The sequence below is a fragment of the Pinus tabuliformis genome, chromosome 9, assembly GCF_031772625.1.
Source record: "Pinus tabuliformis cultivar Carrire ecotype Pingquan chromosome 9, CPIR1, whole genome shotgun sequence".
NCBI lineage: Eukaryota > Viridiplantae > Streptophyta > Pinopsida > Pinales > Pinaceae > Pinus > Pinus tabuliformis.
The window spans coordinates 157,060,008-157,082,985 of NC_142307.1; the positions used below are offsets into that span (position 1 = coordinate 157,060,008).

At 38.5% G+C, this 22,978-nt stretch overlaps 1 protein-coding gene and 1 non-coding gene across 2 annotated transcripts; one reads left to right on the forward strand and one right to left on the reverse strand.

The window, feature by feature from the left end:
• Positions 1-1,563: 1,563 nt before the first annotated feature.
• Positions 1,564-1,789, forward strand: LOC149147600 (small nucleolar RNA U3). The gene has a single exon (XR_016263881.1). It is a non-coding gene; the product is annotated as a small nucleolar RNA U3 (small nucleolar RNA).
• Positions 1,790-13,436: 11,647 nt separating this feature from the next.
• On the reverse strand, positions 13,437-15,395 carry LOC149147601 (glutamate receptor 3.4-like). The gene is made up of 5 exons (XM_089442626.1): positions 15,055-15,395; positions 14,668-14,951; positions 14,542-14,573; positions 14,062-14,443; positions 13,437-13,940 (listed from the first exon to the last, which is right to left on the reverse strand). The coding sequence occupies exons 1-4, from the start codon at positions 15,304-15,306 to the stop codon at positions 14,073-14,075; spliced, it is 939 nt and encodes a 312-aa protein (XP_089298752.1). The 5' UTR covers positions 15,307-15,395; the 3' UTR covers positions 13,437-13,940; positions 14,062-14,072.
• Between the last annotated feature and the right edge of the window lie 7,583 nt (positions 15,396-22,978).

Here is a 22,978-nt window from a genome sequence, read left to right on the forward strand (position 1 = left end):
GCAACGCTAAATGGTACACTTGAGAAATGGTGGAGGAAAATTTCTTCACCTCATTTAATAAAATCTTTTTGGGACCAAAATCCTCCCAAAATGAGGAGGTGTGATATGGATTGGATCATTATATTGTTTTTAATCCATCTCGATGGTTTTAGAGTGGAAAAGTAAGAGGAATTGGATCACAGGACCAGTTTTATCGGTGAGAACTAGTTTGGAAAATTGGGGTATAAAACCTTCTCGAAGCATTTTGAGGCATCAAATGACATTTTTTGGGGGGTATAACTTTTCCACCTTAGTGAAACACCTTTTTTCCATATTCTATGCATAGGGACCTTTCTAATGGCATAATAATAGCCTCAATTAGAGTATGTATGCAAAAGTTATGCCACTTTGAAGTTGACCTTCCTATTTTGGCTAGCATAATTCGAGAGGATGTCACATTAACCCGCATTGTTCGTGGAAAGAGGACTATCCATGTGATTATGATGAAGAATAATATAGAATAGTATATATTGTAACTTTAGTTAATAATTGAGGTAATCAAACCTAACTATTAGTAGGCTATCAGGTTGTGTTATAATTGGGCCACTAGGAAGAAAAGGGGTTCCATTCTTTTCAAGTGCATTTGTTTCATAAATAAGAAAAATAGCTAGGGGGGATAAGGGATATAGTGCATCGAGAGGATTTATGCATTGCAGTAGACCATATGCCACATAGCTTACTTCTTTATACTTGCAACCATTTTCTAGCAAAGTCGCCTCACCTTCCAGCTGGGTTTTCTCGCGAAAGGGTTTCCTAGGTTATATCTTGTGTCAAATCATGCTTTATGAGTTTTTATTTCATTGTTCTCTATTTTATGCATAATTTTGTTTTGCATGCATACACAATTAATAGTAATCTACAAATCCATAAATCTAAAGACAAATAAAACCCTTATAATATAGATTTCATATTTTTAAATATAGTTTTATCAGATCTGTTGTGACGAACTATCCAATGGAATATCCATGACAATTTATGAATCAATCACAATTGTCTGCAAATCATTAATGAATTAGAAGACCATGTCACAACATCATTTTTAATAACTGTAGGCAAAGCTCCTAGCATGACACCATCAAATCTACATTTCATCTTAGTGGATTGGATTCAAATTAGCATTCCTTCTAAATAAGAGATAGTGAATGGTCTTGGATTTTGGCTATGTTATACCCTTGTATCTATCAATTTAATCCACCATCAAGCTCTGATACCAGTATTGTAAAAAGGAGAGTTAAATAAAAACATAATTAGAATAACACATGTAAACCATAAAATATCATAGGAACCTTGTAAGAAAACTAGCTTCTAATAATAGATCTATTGTTCTTTGGCTCAAAGGTGTGTTACAATGAAGTCATCATATAGGCTACATTACATGAAACTATCATAGTTAAAACCATGGGTTATCAAAACCTTAAACAAGTGAATCAACGGTAAACCCATCATTAAAGGAATTTTGAGGTCTAAAATAGTTCTCCCAAGGAAAATAATAAAATAATAACTATAATAATAAAATAATAGTTTACGACCTTACTTGAACAGGATTTGTTCTATAGGTTGTACATCAAAGTCTGCGTAGATTCCTATTCAGACAAGCACAAAAATCCAGAAGATGAACGATGGCTCTCGGGCCAGAGCGCGAATGCTGTGATGGTTGGGAGTTTCCACTCCCACCCTTCTCCAGATGAACGTCTCGTCTATGACATTTCCAGTTCCACATGGTGAAGGCCTGAGAGAATTCTGACGGATTAAAAGAAAAATTGTTGCAAACAGAGGACTGGAGCGGAGATGGCGAACACAAACGATTTGGGTTAGGGCATCGAGCCTAGGGAACGAACCTGTTGCTAGGACCTAAGAACAACAGGAGGAAGAATCCGTCACAGTATATGGTTCATTTGCAGCTTGCTCACGTTATTCTTTAGCTATTTACGGTTTTGTATGGTTAAGTTTTTTTTTTTCCCCTAGACGGTTTTGGTCCCCCACCGACATACCTGTAGGTAGATGTCAGCTCGGTTTCTCGACAATTATGGAGGTCAAAGACGTTTTTTCCGCGGGTTCTTCGGAACATCTGCTGATATGGCCTCAGACTTGGTCAACAGTGGATGATTATTTAACATTTGAGCACGAACTTGCTGCAGAGGTTGATGCCCTACCTTCACTCTCTCGGCAGCATATACCCTCTGTCTCGATTGCTTCAGAAGCAACGGCCATTGAAGAATACACAGGCCCTTAACCTCTCAGGGAACCCTTATCGGAGGTCTTCTGCGGGCGAGCGGCAGACACACAGACCCTAGGGCCGGGTTTAGTTTCAAATCCTGTGGGGATTGAGCTGGATAAACCCTTGGAAGGGTTTCCTCCTGCACCAGATAGCAGGACGCCGGTCCTTTCTGCTCCTCAAGACTCAAGGAACCCTCCACAGGGAAACTTCACGGGGATAGGCATTATCTCAGGGTATTTCAACAATCTAAAGGCAAAATGACCATTGACAGGGAAGGACAAGGCTGCACTTGCGGATGGTCAGGAGGATAGGGTGGCGGCAGACTTGAACAAGAAACAAACAGGGATTTCAAAAAGAAAAAAGTGCCTCCCTCTAAGCAGCAATGAAATCTTCTTAAAACTGGTTGAACACACTCCTTTCAGTGAGGCAATGGACTTGGCAGAAAAGGTTCTGGTTGGGCATGTTAGAGGCAGACATTACAACGTGGAGCGGCTTCAGAAGTGGACGATGGAGGTCTGGGGACACCATCTGTCGGAACCCCCTCGAGTACAAACCTTTGTGAGGGGTTGGTTTGCCCTGCGTTTCAAAAGCCTTGCCCACACCAATTGGGTCCTCTCTACAATATGGCACATTGATCAAGCACCAATCCTTCTTTGAAGGTGGACTTCGATGTTTGATCCAGAGATTGAAAAGGCGGGGGCTGGACTGATTTGGGTATGACTTCCGGGTCTTCCCTATCACTTCTGGACAGAGCAGATATTTAGACAGATTGGGGATGCCATGGGTACATACCTTACTCATGATGAATCTTTTATCTCGACAGGAAGAATGGATTATGCCAGAATATTAGTACACATGGACCTCTCGATAGGGCTTCCGGAGTATATCAACATTCAGTGGAGGGATGCGGTGAGGAGGCAAATGCTGGACTATGAAGGGGTACCTTTCCGATGTAGGCACTGCCATAAAGTGGGCACCTTTTCAAAGATTTCCCTCTGAACAAGTGGAATAGCAGGAACTCAGCGAGAAAATTTCCCCAGGTATCACAGGATCAGGATGCTCTGTCACATGGAGACCCTACTAGAGAGGAACTTCCTCGTGCCTCTGAGGATTTTCATAGGATTTCCACTCCACACTCTGGGGGAACAGGCACATTATCGAGCCTTGGTTTACGATCTGCGAAACTAGCTCAGAACACTCCGAGGAAGCGTGGTCGGCCACCTCACCGTCCCCCTCCACCAGTTCCTGGCATTGCTGCGGCGACCTCGGGTGATTCCAATACATCGGGGAGCAGAACACAGAGGCTAACCGTCTTTCCAAAGAAGGCGTGATCCGGGAGCAGGGCATCTGGCTGATCAATGAACAGATCGATGGAGAACACTACCAGTACTATCACAGACCCTTTATGGACATTTTGGCTTAATCTTTGGACACTGTTTTCAGATTATTGTACATATATATTTTGTTGTTTATGAACTGTCATGCGGCCATTATGATTGGCACTGCACATATTTTTGGTATTATCTCCCTGCGTGGACCAAGATAATATTTACATTGTTGTTCGTTTGTAATATTTTTGGACTCCTCCCTGACTCTGTTTGGGCTACTACCTCGATGTGTCATAGGTAGTAGGATTTGATGTTTCTTTGGATCTGTTTTATATCGATAGAAATATCGGAATATGCATATGCATCTACAAAATGTAATTTCTTACTCATTAATGAAATTACGAATTTTTCCATGGGAAAAAAAATAAAATAATAGTTATGAATTTTCAGAGGAAAAAAAATAAAAATAATTTCTCCTTATAATTTTACTCAAATGTCAAGTGTAGACACCCATTGGATATGGAAATAGATTCCACATCCAATGAATACCCACTTTGCATACTTCTGAGTAGACCCCACGTCGAAAAAAATGAAAAAAAATATGATGTGGGGACTACTCAAAAGTATGCAAAGTGGGCACTGATTGGATGTGGAATTTAATTCAGCATCCAATAGGACATTACACTTGACATTTGAGTAAATCTATAAGGAGATAAGTAAAAAATATAACAAAAAAATAGTTGCCTTCTTTTCCTTCTAAAATATTTTCCTTTAAGGATTACAACATCATCTTGAATCTTATTAGTTTTTTTAAAGTTAATTTTGTTAGTACATTTTTTTTGTTTCGAGACTAAATTTTGACCTCAAATTTTTCTTAATATAATAATCCAATCATAATTTAGTTAATAATTATATCAAGTTAATTTTATGATCTAGTCAAATTTACTCTATCTACTTTAACCTCTAAATCAAATCAAATTTAACTTTATTAATGGTTATATAAAATTAACTTTATGATGAATCAAATTTACTCTAGCTTCTTGTAAATCATATTTTAACTACTTTAACATTTAAATTAATGAAATTTCCAATCATATTTTAACTAGTCTAACCTTTAAACTAATGAAATTTCCAAATTTGTAAAGTAAATCATTTAAAGTATAACCATTGTCTCCAAATAAATAGATTTGTATCTTTCAAAATAGGATAAGTAGAAAATGAGTTTTATTGACCACGATAATGTTCCTTCTTAAAAATATGTTAAAAAAACAAATATTACATACATCCAAGTTTTTAAAGTAAATCATTTAAAGTCTAACAATCCCATTTTTTAAAGTAAATCATTTAAAGTATACAATGGGTTTTTTAAAGTAAATCACTTAAAGTATAACCATTGTATGCAAATGAATAGATTTAGAAAATGAGACGATTATAATGTTACTTCTTAAAAATATATTAAATAAAACAAATATTACATACATAATTATCCTCAAAAACCATAACTATTACATTTACTTCTTAAAAATATATTTAGGCCGATAGGCCTTCCTTTGGAACAGACTTTCGTCGTCCCTTTGTCTCCCGTGCTGACACGTGGAGAGTTATGCCATCGCTGTCGTGCTGAGTTATGTTTTCCCTGTTTGTTTGTATTATTTTGGGTTATTCTTAAAAGCCCAAAGAAACGATGGGTTTCTCCGGAGAGTTAGGCAACCAATTCAATTCTGCATATTGAGGCCCCTCTAATGCCCGAAAATGCCGATGAATCGCTGTCGTGCTGAGTTATGTTTTCCCTGTTTGTTTGTATTATTTTGGGTTATTCTTAAAAGCCCAAAGAAACGATGGGTTTCTCCGGAGAGTTCAATTCTGCATATTGAGGCCCCTCTAATGCCAGAAAATGCCGATGAAGTGGTGTTATATATTAGCCTCTGGGACCTTGTGAGCGTCGAGAATCAAAGCAAACCTGAGCGAGAATGTAGGTAACCGTCACACAAAGCCCGGCACTCCAGAGTAGGGTAGTAATGGCGCATTCTGTTGCGGTCCCTGTTTTGCGGTGCACAGCTGTTCTGATGCACGATCAACTGTTCTGCGGTTTCCGTGCTTCCATGACCGGGAGCCTTCTTGGATCAAACTACCGGCAGTCTTGGATCAATCTCACAGAGTATAGCACTGTTCACGAGCGGGTAACGGAGCTGGAAATCGAACCGGAAGAGAACATCTGCAGGACATCATTTCTTCCAGATCAGGTCATCGTCTCTCTCAGTCCTCTTTAATTTTGAAGCTCTCTCAGTCCTCTTTAATAGATGCCCACTATCGTTTGGCTGGAATCGAATGAAGTGGAAGTTAGAGGCATAGAAACTTTGTACAGAAACTAAATGATTTCTCATAGTTGTCATCTTCTGCATTCTCTGATTGTCGCTGCTTATACTCAACATTCAACGGTTATGGTCAGCTGTTTGATGTGGAGTAGTCTTTAGTTCCAGTGTCGAAAATGGTTGGCGATATTTCTCTAACTTGAAAGGATATGTGTCACTAGGACCAACAAAATAATACCCATGCTGCCTTGATTGCCAGTGTATATGCCTGCAGCCATTCTAGAACTTTTACTTTGACATCGAGTTGATGTAATTCCATGTTTATTAGGCACCGACATGTTCTCACCATGGCTTGGGAGGTCTGTACTAGCTGCTTAAATGTTTTTGAACATTACCTGCAGCCTGCTCCCTATTTTGTTCAGGTTTTTCTGTTATGGCATCATATTTAAGCTGTGATTTGGGAGCTATCATAGTGCCTTCATGCACCACTTCGTGGAAGCATAGATTCATTGACTGGAACTTTTACTTTGACATCGAGTTGATGTAATTCCATGTTTTTTAGGCACCGATATGTTCTCACCATGGCTTGGGAGGTCTGTACTAGCTGCTTAAATGTTTTTGAACATTACCTGCAGCCTGCTCCCTATTTTGTTCAGAGGCATATTTCTCTGTTTTTCCAGGACACAAATGGGTGCTAGAATGGTTGACTGGCCTGTCTCCATCGTCTCCAACATAAGTAGGAGCTCATTTAGACACCACTCTGATTCGGCATAATGAGGAGAGAAAATTGCCTAAAAGTCTCCAAATCAAAACCATTGGGCTATGGTTGCAGTTGCAGGAGTCGCAACGCAAACACATATGGCAGACAGCATTTGTAAATGGATAAACAAGAGATTTTTCTTCCAACTTTCCCCCTTACAGTGCGGGGTTTAAGTTGAAACGATTTTAAGTAGTTTCAATATCAACACATGAACTTCGAGTTTCACTGATTTCAATTCTCTTAATCCTTTCTGATACATTTTTTATTTTCACAGCTTCAACTGATATCCTAGAGGATAACATCCCCAGAATGTTCTTCAGCCATCCTTCCGAGTCTATACTTAACTCAGTAGCTTCAACATTACCAAAATATCCTGCACGGAGAAGCTGAAACCTTCATATATTGTTCTTGGCAAAAATTAATCTACAGAAGAGACTGTTATGGCATCATATTTAAGCTATGATTTGGGAGCTATCATAGTGCCTTCATGCACCACTTTGTGGAAGCATAGATTCATTGACTGGAGAATACCCTTCCTGTTTGAAAGATAATTGTTGTGGATACAAAACATATGCTCTTACAACTTTTCAATAGCATAAGGTGTGCACTTCAAGGTATACAAACTGTTTGCTATGCACCCATTGTCTCATTGTGCATGGGGAGTTCAGCACTTGCTGCTTATGGTTTTTTTGTCATCCTCACTTAACACCTGTTGTGTCAGCACAATTGTGTTCATGAATCGTTAATTTATTTCGAATATTCAAACAAAATCGTCAAACATATTCATTGTCACTTACAATGTTTCCTTTTTGGACGACAACAGGTATGAATACATGCTACCTACGAAGGTTGTATGAGTGTTGCGAAGAAATTCAGCAACAAGAACTTACACTACAAGATATGCAGACAAGGATCCTGCCACTTTACCGTTTGCGCCCAGCCATCAAGTTGTTAAAAAAAATAAGGAAAATACTTAAGATAACAATTCACATTCATGAAAGGGACGCACACAGGCAAATGCGCCATCAATTGCAGGAACAGCTCGCACAATATGGCACCACAATAAACACTCACTGGTGTTGCCGATGCCATGGCCCATCATGCATATATGATTAGCTGCACATGCTCAATCACATCTCTACATAATAGAATGCTTTTATTGTACATATGTTTAGAAGCCAACAAATACTTCCATTGTATATATGTTTAGTTATATCTTTCCAAACACATCTCCATGTCTAGATTGACTTGTCCCTGTCGACTTCAGGATCTTCAGATTATTACGGAAGTTGAGCATTTTAGCTCTGGACCAAACTCTGTTGTTTTGTTCTCGTTCTGTCAAGATCTATTTATGCAAATCATGGAATTACAGTGTTTAAATTTCTCTTCATAGTTTACAGGGATTACATTCTCCACAGAGTTTTGTATGACTGTGAATGTAATCAGTAAATTGGTTGGGCATTCTCTTTTCCTTGTAGTATACATATATGAACTTTGGTATTTTATGGCTAAACATTTGGCTTGAAATAGTTCTGCAACCATCTCTTGCATGTTCGGCATGTAAATAATTCCATTTCTGAAATCACAAAGGAATCTTGTCCGTGCAACAAATATGCATACAGTTTTTAGACAACAATGCCATTTCTTCCTCATCATGTTGACAATCCATTTTCTCATAGATTTAATAGAGTCTTCTTATGTGTTCTATATGTTTTTAGGAAGATATTCTGCAGACATGAAATATCTTTGGGTATTGTTGTTAATGTTTTTCTCATAGATTTAATAGTGTCTTCTTTCGTGTTTTTCCCTTAGAACTGCCCTTTCTTGCCTTTCTCTTGGGGAATTAGTTTTTCAATCATGGAGTAGTTCTTTTTCCTCAGTAGGATTTTGATACTGCTTTCTTCCCAGTATATTTCTGTATAATCAATTTCTAAATGAATTAATGAAATTTCATTCAGAAAACTGTTATATGATGTTTTCTCAGCTTCTCTAGCCCGAGTCTGTGAATGTCGAAGAGCATCCAATAAGTCTGACTTCCTGGTATAATCAGCTTCCAGATATTCTGTTTCTCCATCGGAGCTGGTTATCCTGCCATTGTATCTGCCAAACAGTAATGACTAGCTTGAGCCACCAAGAAATTAAGAATAAATTACCAATACCCAGATTTATTAGCAAGAAGCCTTTGTCAATGACACCTTCATGTTATGGTTATCACTATATCTTTAATGCAGGGTTCTCCATGTATTGCATGTTTATAAACTCTCTAAGACTCAAAAGGAACTGAAAATTGTATGGCAACCCAGAATATGGAGGAGCCGTATGAGTTTAAAAAAGTGGACATTGAATGGATGTGCCAATATAGTTTGCCAATTTATCATGGACTTTTGTTCACGTTCTGTGAAAGAGATTTTTTGTAAATATACATATTAGCTTTTGCAAAGAACAAGAATTACAAAGACAAAAATGCCCCTGCTTATCAAGTATATTTTACGCACCTTTGAAAAATAGTATTTTATGAGACATCATGGGGCAACCAAACTCACCTAATGATTCTCTCTCGGTAATCAGTGGAGGATGATTTATGGGAAACTTGTGATTCGGTGGCTTCTGAAGTTGAGGGTGAATGGCCATAAAGTAGCAAGGAGTTCAAGCCCTTCTCTTCGTCAATTTATCCATTGTCCATGCCTGATCTTGACAACCATCAACAGCTGAAGCTGTATGATCTTTACTTCCATTCACTTTCTTGACTTTGTTAAAGGCAGAGTTTTCCTCATTCACTTCCCGTGGGCAGCATGTATCATTTATGCTTTGTCCACATGTTTGTCCATTGGAACAATTACTCAAATCTGAGTCTGTACATGTAGGTAATTGAGCTTCAGTGATGCTCAATCTCCTATTGTACAAAGAGTCACAACCAAAATTGATCTTCCCTTGAAAGTCAGGCTGAAATTGTAACCACCATTTCTCATCCAGTGAGAGGCTTGGATTCATGTTGATCCAACTAGCTCTGTAATCAGATATTGCACCAACGGGAAATTATATTTGAAAGCAAACGGGTTCTGAACCACCAACTATAATCTATCTGCAATAGTGCAAAGCATATCAAAGAAAAGAATTGCATTGAAGGTCACTCCAAAGCAGCTTGGGCATTAGATGTCAGCAGCAAATATATGCAATCCTTCCTTATCACCTGCTACCAGCAGTCAAAACAATAATAGTGTGAATAGTAGGCTGCTCACCCATAAGAAATTTTCAGGCATGAAAAGTCAATCAGGTACCACTAAATTTAGCATCAAGCCTAAACGATGGCATCCTAGCTTACTGAATACAACTATCTGCATAGCATTTAGATTCTTTTTCATCAATTTCTTTACATGGATACTATTTTCTGACCAGAATATTTATAATGCTTGCTATACAAATGAGACAGGCTACACACAGAGAGAAATAGGGGCAGAAATAAGCAGTAACACTAAACCTAAACAAGAAATGAGATGAAAAATATCAAAGGCAATAACTCAATTTCAAAATCTCAATAATAATGATGTATACAATTAACTCTTAGAAGCTATAATATATATACAACTGAGTCATGACTCAACTAAGTCCACTCTCAATTTATTGACACATGTAATCCTACTCATCCTACATGATGCACATGCACATGCTAAATTATGAGGACTTTAGGACAGGTCTTCCCCTGTTAAGATGCTTTGTCCTCAAAACATGGGAAGAGAAGAATGCTTGCTGAGCCAAGACACCTAACACTGGGGCATGGACATTTAGATCACCTGCAAGAGGTCATGGGTAGGACCATAGGACAGGTCTTCCCCCATTAAGATGCTTTGTCCTCAAAGCATGGGAAGAGAAGAATGCTTGCTGAGCTAAGAAACCTAACAATGGGACATGGAATATTTAAACCACCTGCAAGGGTTTAAGGGGACACTAATCTCTCTCTCTCTCTCTCTCTATATATATATATATAGTTCAATGGGTTGGTGCCAGTATTGCCAGGACATTATTAGTACTCCAACAGACTGTGCAAGTCCCAAGTTTGATTCCCACAAAGTCAGGCATGCTTAGAATGGGGAAAAGTGTCTGGGAGTATCCTAGCGATTTATTTCCGATGATGTGTGTATGTGTGCAAATTATAGAAATAAAATATAGACATGAAAATGTAAAGTTCTAGAATATTTAAAACAAAGAATTATAACACATAAAATGTGCAAGAATACACCATAGATCATACATATAGAATCCATGAACCACAGCTTTCTCATTCAGTGTCATCAAAACATAATACATAAAGAATATGATAGATGGCAGTACTGATGAAATTTAAAAAAAAAAGAGGGTAGAAGGTTCTCATAGCTCATCCTCCTGGATCTCATAATCAATATCATCAATATCACTACCACTGAAACTAAAGTTGCTGTGACACTTTCGATCACCATTATCAAAAGTGACTGGCACTAGGACTAGTGCATTAAGATCCAACTATTGATAGTTTGAAAATAATTGACAAATGACAACATATGGGGACATTAACCATTGGCCAACATCAGTACACATGCGACTTGAGTGTTGGACACACAGGGCATGTACCCTACTCATGATATGTGCCCCATGATTGACTAATACTCAGGGCTCAAGTGTTTAAGTGCTTAACATATATTCATGGACTGAAAAGTAAAATATATTTCTCATTTTATCATCTGAGATATCGATCACCTTAGGAATCCAGATTATGCACCATTTCTAAATTTCTGTCTTTAGTGAAATCTTTTGACTTTACTATGCTGTAGTCTAAATATCTCACCTTAGGAATCCAGATTATGCACCATTTCTAAATTTCTGTCTTTAGTGAAATCTTTTGACTTTACTATGCTGTAGTCTAAATCCAGCAAGAATCGTTTTGGTTTTGATGGAATTGCACATATCAGATGTTAATTTTTACAATCTGTTTGCAGTAGAAGTGTTAAAGGGTGCCAAATCCATTTCTGCATTAAAACGAACAATTTTACTGATTCAAACTTGCAATTTTGACAAAGATTGACTGGCTCGATTTGGCTGATGGCAAACTGGAAAAGGATAAAAACCTTCTTCCTTTGATATTCCCCTCAAAACCACTTTTGTGCAGGACAACAATAGAGAATGACAAATGTTACCTTTGTTTTGTTTATGTTAGTCGATTGTGAAGTGCATTTCCATGTCTGGGTTTCCGTTCTACAACTAATGCTTTTGCATGGTAACTTTGGAAGATTCTCAGTTTAGGTGAAAACTTAAAAGTCAGAGCCAATAATGGTATATGGAATAGTTACCTTTGTACAGGATGATATTTTTTCTTAATTTAGGAGACTAATTGTATGTCATGATGTTGATCTAAGTTATCTCTATATGAATATCTGTCATATCTATTTTCCCTGATGAGAGTTCACAGGAAATGTTGGAAAAGTTTCAAAATTCTACAGATTATACTAAAAAAGATATACGATATCTGTTACTACTGTTTCAAGAAACGTTTTCCTTGATGTTCTATTGAATGTGGAAGAAGGAGCATTTTCAAAAGGGAAATGATCATCATCGTTTCTGGTTTTCGAGCTTCTTTATGTGACGGGCATGTGTGCACACACCCATCAGTGCCTTATTACATGAGATATACGTACAAACCCAAACACATCTAATATGCAAATACCCATTCTTTAAACTGAAAACAGTGTGTTTCAATACAAGAAATGAGGAAATAGGAGGACCTTGTTATGACAATTTATCACATCTTTTCTGATGCAGTTATAGAATCCAAAGATGGGACCATTTCTGCAGCATCGGCATACACAGGTCATCATGAAGGTCAGATTTTGCTAGGTTCAGCTTGATAACAATATTTTATGCTACTTTTCAATGGATTTGTTCTATTTGGGATCATGAAGATCGGTACAGAAATCTGCATATAATTTGCAGAGTGATGTTCTTTTACGGTGAGAGTGCATTGATGCTCCCGTGAACCATGCTAGAAACTAGCCAATTGCTCTTTGTTCCATGGAAAACAAGGTTCAGGTGCCAAAGAAACAGAGCAGGGGAAGCAATGGTTAAATGACAATCCATATCTGACAAAGTTTAAAATAAAAATTCTGGAACATGCAAAGGAAGCAATTTTTAGGCATGGAGGAGGAGAGGTAATTCTGTTATTTGTATCTTGCTTCAACTATTTAATGAAGTTACTAGGGTTCTTGCAATGTGTGGTTCTGTGGTCAAGAAGGATGAGATGCTTTTTTCCCGGATTGGCTTTTTGTCCATTATTTCGCATCTTATGAAAAGCATCTTACAATTACTTAATGTTTTAGTTATAATGTGAACCACTAATGTAAGTGATTTGTTTTAATATTTGCAAATGTAATTCGCCACTTTTCAATTACCATGTTCAATAGTTTAGTTGCCTATCTATAGAGGTTTCCTCCTAATAATCCTATCGGCCTCTCATTGTACCTTTTGGGACAATTGCTAATAAATCAAACAAATATTACAGACATAACTATCCTCAAAATCCATAACTATTACATTCGTAACTATCCTCAAATTCAACCTAGAGGAAGGCCAAATTAAATGGCGGTAACTAGCGACAAGAGGGAGGCCATTACATGGTAGTAATTAATGACAATAAAACTTGAGAGAAAATGGAGTAAATGACAGTAAAACATGGAGTAAATGGCGTTAAAAGTTGGAGAGGCCAAGAATTATGATACAATATCTAGCATTGACACTAGGAAAGTCCGAACCCAAACCCAACCCCATCATCGTGGATTGCTCTACTTGTTATCACAAGCAGACTTGTTTGCACTGGACTAGTGTTGATTCATATTCCAACAAATGGCATGGCATTTGCAAGTAATTTTGTTCTCCTCAGAAATTGAATTTTCTTGATCAGTTACCAGATTCGGCCATATAAGTCTTCGCCCGGGATACAGCCTCCTCCGCCGTGGCCAACTGGACCTTTGAGGAGTAGTAGTAGTAGTTGAGGCCACTTTAGAACTATTCAATTTCCTTCGCACCATGAAAAGCAACAATATTGTGACTGATACCAACCCTGATATAACGAAAAGACCCCAGAAGTGTTGAACTTGAAGTTGGATGGTTCCCGGCTGATCACTGTATTTGCTGCAATCACTGTCATGGTAATAAGGCAACCAATGTTTTTGCATCGTGTGGAGTTGGCCGTTTTCTGATAGCTCTAGTATTTTGATAGAAATATCCTTTACCAGTTCATAATGCACACGATCAAACGCCTGCCCAAATTAGCAGCCTATCGGTATGCACAAATGAACTTCAAAATAGTCATGAATAATAATTTTTATGAAGGTTTGGGATACTGAAATCAAATTACAGATTCCTATGTTAATCACTTACGAATCTCCAGTTTAGTGGGGTGAACGTTTGGCTAGCGAAGGCGAGGCGACAAGAGATTTCATGTATGGAAGTTCGTCTACAACAGCACCCACATCACCTCTAGACAACGCGTTATAATAATTATCAGCTTTTCTTCTTAGAGACACTAGTCTGTGATTGGCGATTCCGTAATATTCTACAAATGACTCTGTGGGTATGAATTTCTTTTGATACCCAATTCTTACGTTACTCTCCACCACACTTCTGAGGTCTTTGAGTGTTGGTTCTAAACGTGGGGCTGTTAGAATAGCCGATAAATTTGCTGTATAGCACGAATACAGAACTCCAATAACAAAAAGCCAGGCCACAACCACAACGCGCGCCATAACAGTTCGAACATCATCTGCTATCCCGATTTTTTTCAATTAAAATAAAACAAAATCAGAGAAAAAGGGAAGAGAATCAAGGAATTCGCGATAGAGAAGAAACAGCGCAGCTTACCCTGATTAGTGAACCAAGTTGAAAAGCCAAACCTGCACACAAACAAACCATGTTAAATACAGCGCGTTTTCGAAGCCTGACTGTTTTGTACATATAATAGAGGCCATGGCCAATCTTGTTACTTACCACAATACGTTTCCAAATTGCTTTCTTGGCTGCCCTTGGAAGCGCGGATTTTTTGTGCGCTCCAAGAGATAGACCACCATTCCTACGGAGAAGAAGAAGCCCGCTGTTAGTAGCCACATCTCAGCGGTGAAAGGCTTCAAAAAGGCCCAGCCAAAACTAACGATATCCTGATCTTTCAATGGAACAACCGCCACTAAACCAGAATCTAAGAAAGGTTGTGCAAACAGTACTTCTTGAGAGCGCTTTGATGTGATGGTGAAGTCTCCTACAACTGCATCGAGTTTCTGAAATGCAAAATCACAAGGACAACGTGAAAGATATGAGAGAGCTATTACTTGTAAGATCGATAAAACAATCGAAGCACCCACACATAGACAACACCTATACCTTGAGCACAATTTGATGAATAATATAGTCGTAGAAGCTCATGTTATGAGGATCTGTATATCGGAATGGGATGTAATGGATGGAATAATTGAGAGTTTTAATGGCCGCTTCAAACACCTTCACGCAGAATCCCCCAACAGCGAAGTTTGTTCCGTTTCTTTCAACTGAAACGAATTCAGTGAACTCTGTCCTCCAAGGCACGCCTACTCTCAATATCCTTATGCTTCGAGAACTCTTAGAGAAAGATGGCATGGGTTGATTCTGTGCGTATACATTCTCATAAAATGTATGCAGAGAAATTACAAAAAACAGGCCAGAAACACAGGAGGTCAATAAAACACTCCTCATTGCGTGTAGTTCACGAAAAACCTGGACGAACCACTTGTGGAGAGCAGAGGCTTAAGTTGTCATTGTCTCACTTGAATAATATTACCAGGCTACCGAGAATGTCTCACTTGATTAATATCAGGCTGTAGACTTTTGACCGATCGGCTACCACTTGTGGAGAGCAGAAGATTAAGTTGGCATTGTCTCACTTGAATATTATTACCATGTGACCGAATGTCTTATTTGAATAATATCAGGCTGGAGACTTTTGACCGATTGGCTACACCTGAACGTAAGAGTGCGGCAGTCAAGCTTGGGATTTGAAATCCCGACAACCTTAAATGAAATGAAATTTCCGTGAAGGTTGTGTGGTCTAGATAGTTTTCTCTATACTTATACGTATAGTCTCACTTTGGGGAGGAACTTCGTTGGGTGTGGACATTCCTACTAAAGTGGCGTATGATTATATCCTTGTTCTGCCTTGGTTGGACCCCTTGGACACTTGGCTTGCCGGATGTGGAGATGGGAGACTCCGACTAAGTTGAAATGTTTGGTCTCGCTCGGTTTATAATATGAGTTTTATTTGGGATATTCTCACTAAAAGGGGTTTTTTTTGGGCCTTAGCATCTACGAACTCTGTAGAGCAGTCCCGAAGGGCACTCACCACTTGCTTATGGGCCGTCCTTTTGCTCTTTCGGTTTGGGAACGTGTTACTACCCTCCTAAGCATCGTCCTTCCTCCCATCAATACCTCTATTTTGGAGTGCCTACATCGTTGGACTACCAACCTTCTAGATTTTTGGGTTCTTCCCCTCTACATATTTTGGGGTATATGACGTTGTAGAAATGCTGCCATTTTTGATAATCAGGGGCTTATATGTGGGAGCACTGTCATTTGTATTGTTAACAATTTCATGGAGCTTGGGGCACATAAATTTGCTTGCCATGGGCGCCCTTATGCTCCTAAGTCCCTAGATAATATTTATTAATCGGGTTCTTTGATGGTGCCTTGGTTGGAGGGAAGTGTGGTTGTGGTAATTTGATTTCTCTTTGTCCTTCGCGTTCCTTCCATTTTTTTTGGTCTGCTAGCCGAGGTACCAACATTCAAGTAGAAGTCTTGACTATGTGGGGAGCATTCGAGCAGAAGTCTTGACTCTGTGGGGAGCACAGGGGCTTCACTCAATGAACCTCTCACATATCACATTCATTTGTGGCATATTAAACAATACCCTTAATTTGTCTGCATATTGGAAATTACTTCTAAAAATCGCATATTTTAACTCGCTACCAATAGGAACCCAATACACCTTCCCTATTTAAAAAAACCCTACTTTCACTAGATATTGTAGGTATCAATTTTCTCATTAACATTTTTCATACCCCTTTATATTCTTTTATTAACTTTGAGCTTCATTTTTTATATTTGTCAATATAAAAACCCTTTACCCCCTATATATCCCCCAATATATTATGTCATTTTTTCCATATATACCCGCAATATGAATGCACGTGTTATGGTATTGCTTCTCTAGTGAAGCCCCCGTGGTGGGGAGTTCTCAAATGTGTTATGTGGTTTGCAGTGGATGAAGTTGTGATGGTAGGGGACTCTAAGGTCACTTTCGATTGAATAAAGGGAGTGCATCCTCTCTCTGTGTCGTCTCTTTCCACTAGATCATCCAAATTCAATCGTGAAAGGAATCTTTCCAATTGATTTCTTTCTACCATATCTTCAAAGAGCTGAACTTTCAGGCGGACCCGTTATCCAATAAGGGGATCTCTTTGTAGATTGGCTTGATCAGATATGAATGTTATGAACAAGGTGACATCATCTTCATCAGTGAGGGGTCCTTTGCCATTGTGTGAGGGTGTTCTCCCTCTACTTAGAAATTTCCCTTGGGTCTGATTTCTCCTGAGCACTTTCCTTCCACTCGGTTCTATTTGTTTTGTCGCAAGTATCTATGGCTCAAGTTCTGGACTGGTATTTTTGTTGACAGTTTGACCTTTGCAGGTTTTGAGTTTTGGATTCGTACTTTTGTTGGCAATCTCGCCTTTTGATCATGTTTTGAGCTTTGTTCATGTTTCTTTGGTCAATTCTCTAACATCATGTTTCTATGGTCAATTCTCAATACTTTGTGGCATCTTGTGGCCAATGTTGACTCAGTGATCTATGAATATGTAATTATCTTTTGTTATTTTTCAATGAAAGAGGTTTTTTCTTTCGTTTGAGAAAAAAAATGTCTAAACCGTTCACATTTTCCCCGGAAAAAAAATAGAAATTTTGGGAATGGTTTTGAGAAAATCTGGTAGAAATTTATGAAAATTAAAATTACAACGCTTAAACTTTAGGATTTGGGTGCATGGCGCTGAATTCATTTCAATCATAACAAAAAAAAAAAAAAAACAATTTAAACACTGTTAGAAATGTATTTCAGAATAATCACATCATAATTTTTTTTAGTAACGTTTCAAACCAACTGTTATGGTTCATCCTCATGACAAGGATGAAAAAACAAGATCAGCCATTAGGTTTAAATAGTAGAAATGCCTCAGTTCCCAAAAGTAGTCATTGGAAATTTAGTTAGTAAATTAAATAATTTTAGTTTTAGGATGAACGTTAATGTATAGTTAGCTCAAAATACTATTCAAATTAGTTAGGAAATTATATTAATAAATAAATAATAATACTACTTTTAAAGAGCAAGGAAAACTAATTAAAGAAAAAAAGTATAAAATTAATAATTAATTAATAAATTACTAATATATATATTACATGTGAGACGGCGGAGCGATGGCAAAAGGAGTGTCTAGGGTTTGTAGCTTGGCTTTTCTGGTTTGCGCCGGCTCAACCTCTCCAAGAGCTGGCCGCCTTCCATTCAAGAGCCAGACTACAGACTTTAATCCACAGGATTGCAAGCTTTTGCACAGGGCTTTCCATGGAATAGATGATGCCGCTGTCTGGACGGCTGCATTCCTTGCATTTGATCCAGACTGCTTTGATGCCATCTATTTCACAGTTGTTCACAATGCAAATAAGACCCACTCTGGAAATCCCACAGTTTTCACCTCAGAAGCAAGCCAACAACGGATTTGCCTCTCGAACCTGCCAGATTTGCCTGTAGAGGTACCAATAGAGGAAATACACATCGACTGGGTTGTAGATCTGAAACGGCAGGTTAGCATGCCTCTACACAGGGATTTCTTTGGCATAGATGGTGTCGTTGTCTGGGTGGCTGCACTCCTTGCAAATGTTCCAGATAGATTTAAAGCCGCCATATTTACAGTAGCTCACATCGCAAACAAGATCTACCCTGAAGATCCCTCAGATTTCATCTCTGCCGTAAGCAAGTAGCAGATCTGCTTCTCGAACTCGCCAGATATGCTTACAGAGGAGAAATCCCCTCCCTATCATCGCCATGGCAGATCTGCTCTCGGACGCACAAGAGGCCCTGGCACTGTGTCTAGGCACTTCTTTGACTCCTTTCATATCCAAAATTCTCAACCTACAGGTAGAACCATCCTGCAATGGGTCAGTTCTTCAAATTTGGTGCTGGATCTCAAACTGGAGCTAGAACGATGGATTGGGATCCCTTCAGGCCTTCAGAGACTTCTCTTTCAAGGTAAACAACTTGAAGACCTTCCTCCCCTCTCTTCCTACAACATTACCAGAAACTGCTCTTTGGTGTTAACCCTTCGTTTGAGTGGAGGTGCAGCGGGATAGTCATCCTCTGCTCCTCCTTTCTCTTACAAAGATGCAGTACACTCTGAGAACCCCAATCCCCCGGAAGCCCTTAAACCTAAGCCTTTTTTGGTTGACAAGACAAAGGAAGTTCCCTCTGTTGAAAGCACCCATGAAGGTCTTGCAAACCAATTTCAAGAATTTGCAGAAAAAGCCATTATTTGTAGATTTAACGGACTGTGGCCGCGTTCTCAGGATCTCTATGCATGGATCCATGCAAACTGGACTCATCATTGTAAGATCGGTTTCTGTTCAAAAGGATACTTCATTGTTCTATTTGATGACAGTAAGCATTATGAAAAGGCTTTAGAATAAGGTCGTTGGTTCATGGGAACTGCAGGGCTCTTCTTGATTCCTTGGTTCCCAGATTTTGATCCAGCAACCGCAATCATTACCAGAACACCTGTATGGATCAGGCTTCCAAACTTACCTGCCCACTTATGGCATGTTGTAGTCTATAAAGCTATAGGCAACACCTTGGGCAGTTTCATTATGGGAGATTACTGGCGGGAAAACAAAGGTCTGTACACATATGCCAGAATATGTGCGGAGTTAGATCTGAGCAAAGGACTTCCAGAACAAATCAATCTCAAGATAAACGATTTTGTCTGTACCCAGACACTGGATTACAAAAATACTGCATTCCGTTGTCGCCATTGCCACCAATCAGGGCATCTGCAGAACACCTACCCATCTCTCCTGGCAAAAAAGAATAAGGATAACCTCTCCAAGCCCAAGTCCAAACAATGGGCTCCATGCTCTCCACCTCTAGTTGTGGATTCTGATTCCTCTAGCTCTGAAGATGAAGGTAGTGATGCAGAATTGGATCAAGCCCCTCATTCAGTGGTCCCTTCCACCGATGGTCCGGCACATTCCTCCGATACAACCATCGCCCAAAAACGCGTCCATATGACCTCCTCCTCTGATTCAGAAAAGGAGGGCCCCCCTGTGGAGAACCCCTATCTTCAAGTTGTTTTTTCTCATTCACCCCAGGATGGTTGGGTCGAAGTCAAAAAAAGGAAAGGGAAAAAGCTTTGTGTTGAGGCTTCTGCCCAAACTGGGTAGAAGTCAGTCTTTTTGCTTCCAGCCATATGTTGTAGCTTCTTGCTTGTTTCACTCCTTCTCCGGAACCGAGGTTGATAGTCCTATCATTTCCGGTTGTCGGTTTCCTGTCTCTCTTACATTGGTGGTTCACACTATAACTAAAACATTAACTAATTGTAAGATGCTTTTCATAAAATTCATTTAATAAAAATAATTTATTTAATTATAGAAATTAGAATTATTAAAATTTTGAAACTCATTTCTATAGATGAACCAAAAAATAGTCTTGTGCAATTGGATGAGAAAGGGTTCATAGAAGTCTATTTAAAGAGAGCGAAATAATGGACAAAAAGACCACTCAGGTGATTCCAAAATCCCAAAAAAAAACATAACAAAAACATAAGAGATAAACCCAATCAACTCCAAAAATGTGAATTTGCAATCCTGCATCTCGAAATTGCAAGGCAGACGTTCCTTTTTTCTGAAGGGAATTTTTCGTCAGCAATCCTTCTTGAACATTTTTATTTAGTTGAATCTCCACATAACCACACATTTCAAGAACCCTAGTAACTTCATTAAATGGTTGAGGCAAGATACAAATAAGAGAATTACCTCTCCTCCTACTCTATGCCTAAAAATTGCTTCCTTTGCATGTTCCAGAATTTTTATTTTAAACTTTACCAGATAAGGATTGTCATTTAACCATTGCTTCCCCTGCTCTGTTTCTTTGGCACCTGAACCTTGTTTTCCATGGAACAAAGAGCAGTTGGCTAGTCTCTAGCATGGTTCATGGGAGCATCAATGCACTCACTTTTTTCTATTGTGGATTAGATTTCAAATCGCAGAATTCATCTTTGAAAAACAAAAGTTTGTCTAAAAATCCGTAAAAGAACATCACTCTGCAAATTATATGCAGATTTCTGCACCGATCTTCATGATCCCAAATAGAACAAGTCCATTGAAAAGTAGCATAAAATATTGTTATCAAGCATAACCTAGCAAAATCTGACCTTCATGATGACCTATATATGCCGATGCTGTAGAAATGGTCCCATCCTTGGATTCTATAACTGCATCAGAAAAGATGTGATAAATTGTCATAACAAGGTCCTCCTATTTCCTCATTTCTTGTATTGAAACACACTGGTTTCAGTTTAAAGAATGGGTATTTGCATATTAGATGTGTTTGGGTTTGTACGTATATCTCATCTAATAAGGCACTGATGGGTGTGTGCACACATGCACATCACATAAACAAGCTCGAAAACCAGAAACGATAAATTATGTCGGAATAAATTAACTTTCAGCTAAATAAAAAGGCAAGAACCAGAATGCTTGCTTACCATTGGCTTCTTCCATATCAATGATCCAGGTGACCAAGAAATCAAATTGAACTATAGATTCCAGACAAAATAAAAACTGGCTCGCTAGATTATCAATGCAGGAAACCCAAAAAGCTATACTGCAACAACGCTTTAGTCTTCCACATTTACCCAAATCTGCACACTCACAGACACCCAAAACAGTTTGATGCCCCCAAAACTTGCACTCGCATTCCTTACAGAAGTATTAGGGAATTTTTCATCAGCAATCCTTCTTGTACATTTTTATTTAGTTGAATCTCCACATAACCACACATAGCAATGTCCTCAGCAAACATGGTATTGGAGTTTGGAGTGTGGAAGCTTAGTTTCATTAGAGAATGTTCCTTGTTATCTTCAACTGCAAACTTCCAGTGGCCTTACAAAGACTCCAGTAAACTGATCCATATTTTGATGTCGAAATTTTCTTATGTCAACTACAAAAATAATTCTCAATCTATGGGTCCATATCGTCTTAGACTTTTCACAACATTGTGTCTAGTTGAAGCCATGATGCCTTAACCACCTCTCCTTGTGGATCTTCTCTTTGATTATGGAGTAGTATATCATTCAGACACTGCAAATCATAACCTACAGCTATGATTTGCTGTATGTGCTTTTGTGAACATGGACATTGCTGTTGATAAGAAGAAATATCATATGACCATTCTCCATACAACTGTTAGATGATATGACAGCAACATCCCTTCCACTTTTTTGTATCATTTAAATGATTTTCAATGCAGGGAGGCTAGTGAAGGTATAATAACGTTTTAAAGCCATTGGTCAAATATTGTGAATGATGGATGAAGATAAGACCTCTATAAACTACATCTGTTGGGACATGAACAAGGCCAAGGATGTCATTTCAGTAACATTTAGAGGAAAGGAAGAGTAATGCATGTGGGACTGTTGATTACAGGTAGCAACTTCAATTACAGAAGCCATTGCATGTAGTTTAGGCTTTGTCAATGCTGTGAATTTTATTATAGGTGCAACAAAATATATATTGAAACCTTCTTGATAAATAGTTGACTTCAGCAGAGAGATTGGGATTTTGGATGCTATCTTAAAGAATAAGTTGGTGCCACGTATTGGTACTTACAATTTTCTGATTAGTAACCTTTGCTGTCATGGAAAACAGGCAGATGCCACTACTGTTATTGAAGACAGAAGGGAAAAGAGTTTGGAACTCGATTTTGAGATACAAAACCCCTTATTCAGGGCCGGGTCCAATATATGTCACGCTTTTCAGTCAAGCAAGCTTCTTAATCAATTGTGTTCACTGAAAGACTAAACAGCGAAGCTCAAAATTTGTCAAACATAGTGGTCCAGGTTTGATCATGATGATCATTTCCCTTTTGAAAATGCTCCTTCTTCCACATTCAATAGAACATCAAGGTAGTTGCATGACTGACATCTTGTGGGAATCATATTACCACTATTGCTTTCAAGGC

Excerpts from the sequence above, each read along its gene's own strand:
- LOC149147601 (XM_089442626.1), bottom strand. The coding sequence starts at position 15,306 with ATGCCATCTTTCTCTAAGAGTTCTCGAAGCATAAGGATATTGAGAGTA. Across the intron at positions 14,952-15,054 it reads TTCATCAAATTGTGCTCAAG|AAACTCGATGCAGTTGTAGG; the intron begins GTATAGGTGTTG and ends TTTGCATTTCAG. Across the intron at positions 14,574-14,667 it reads CAATTTGGAAACGTATTGTG|GTTTGGCTTTTCAACTTGGT; the intron begins GTAAGTAACAAG and ends GTTTGTGTGCAG.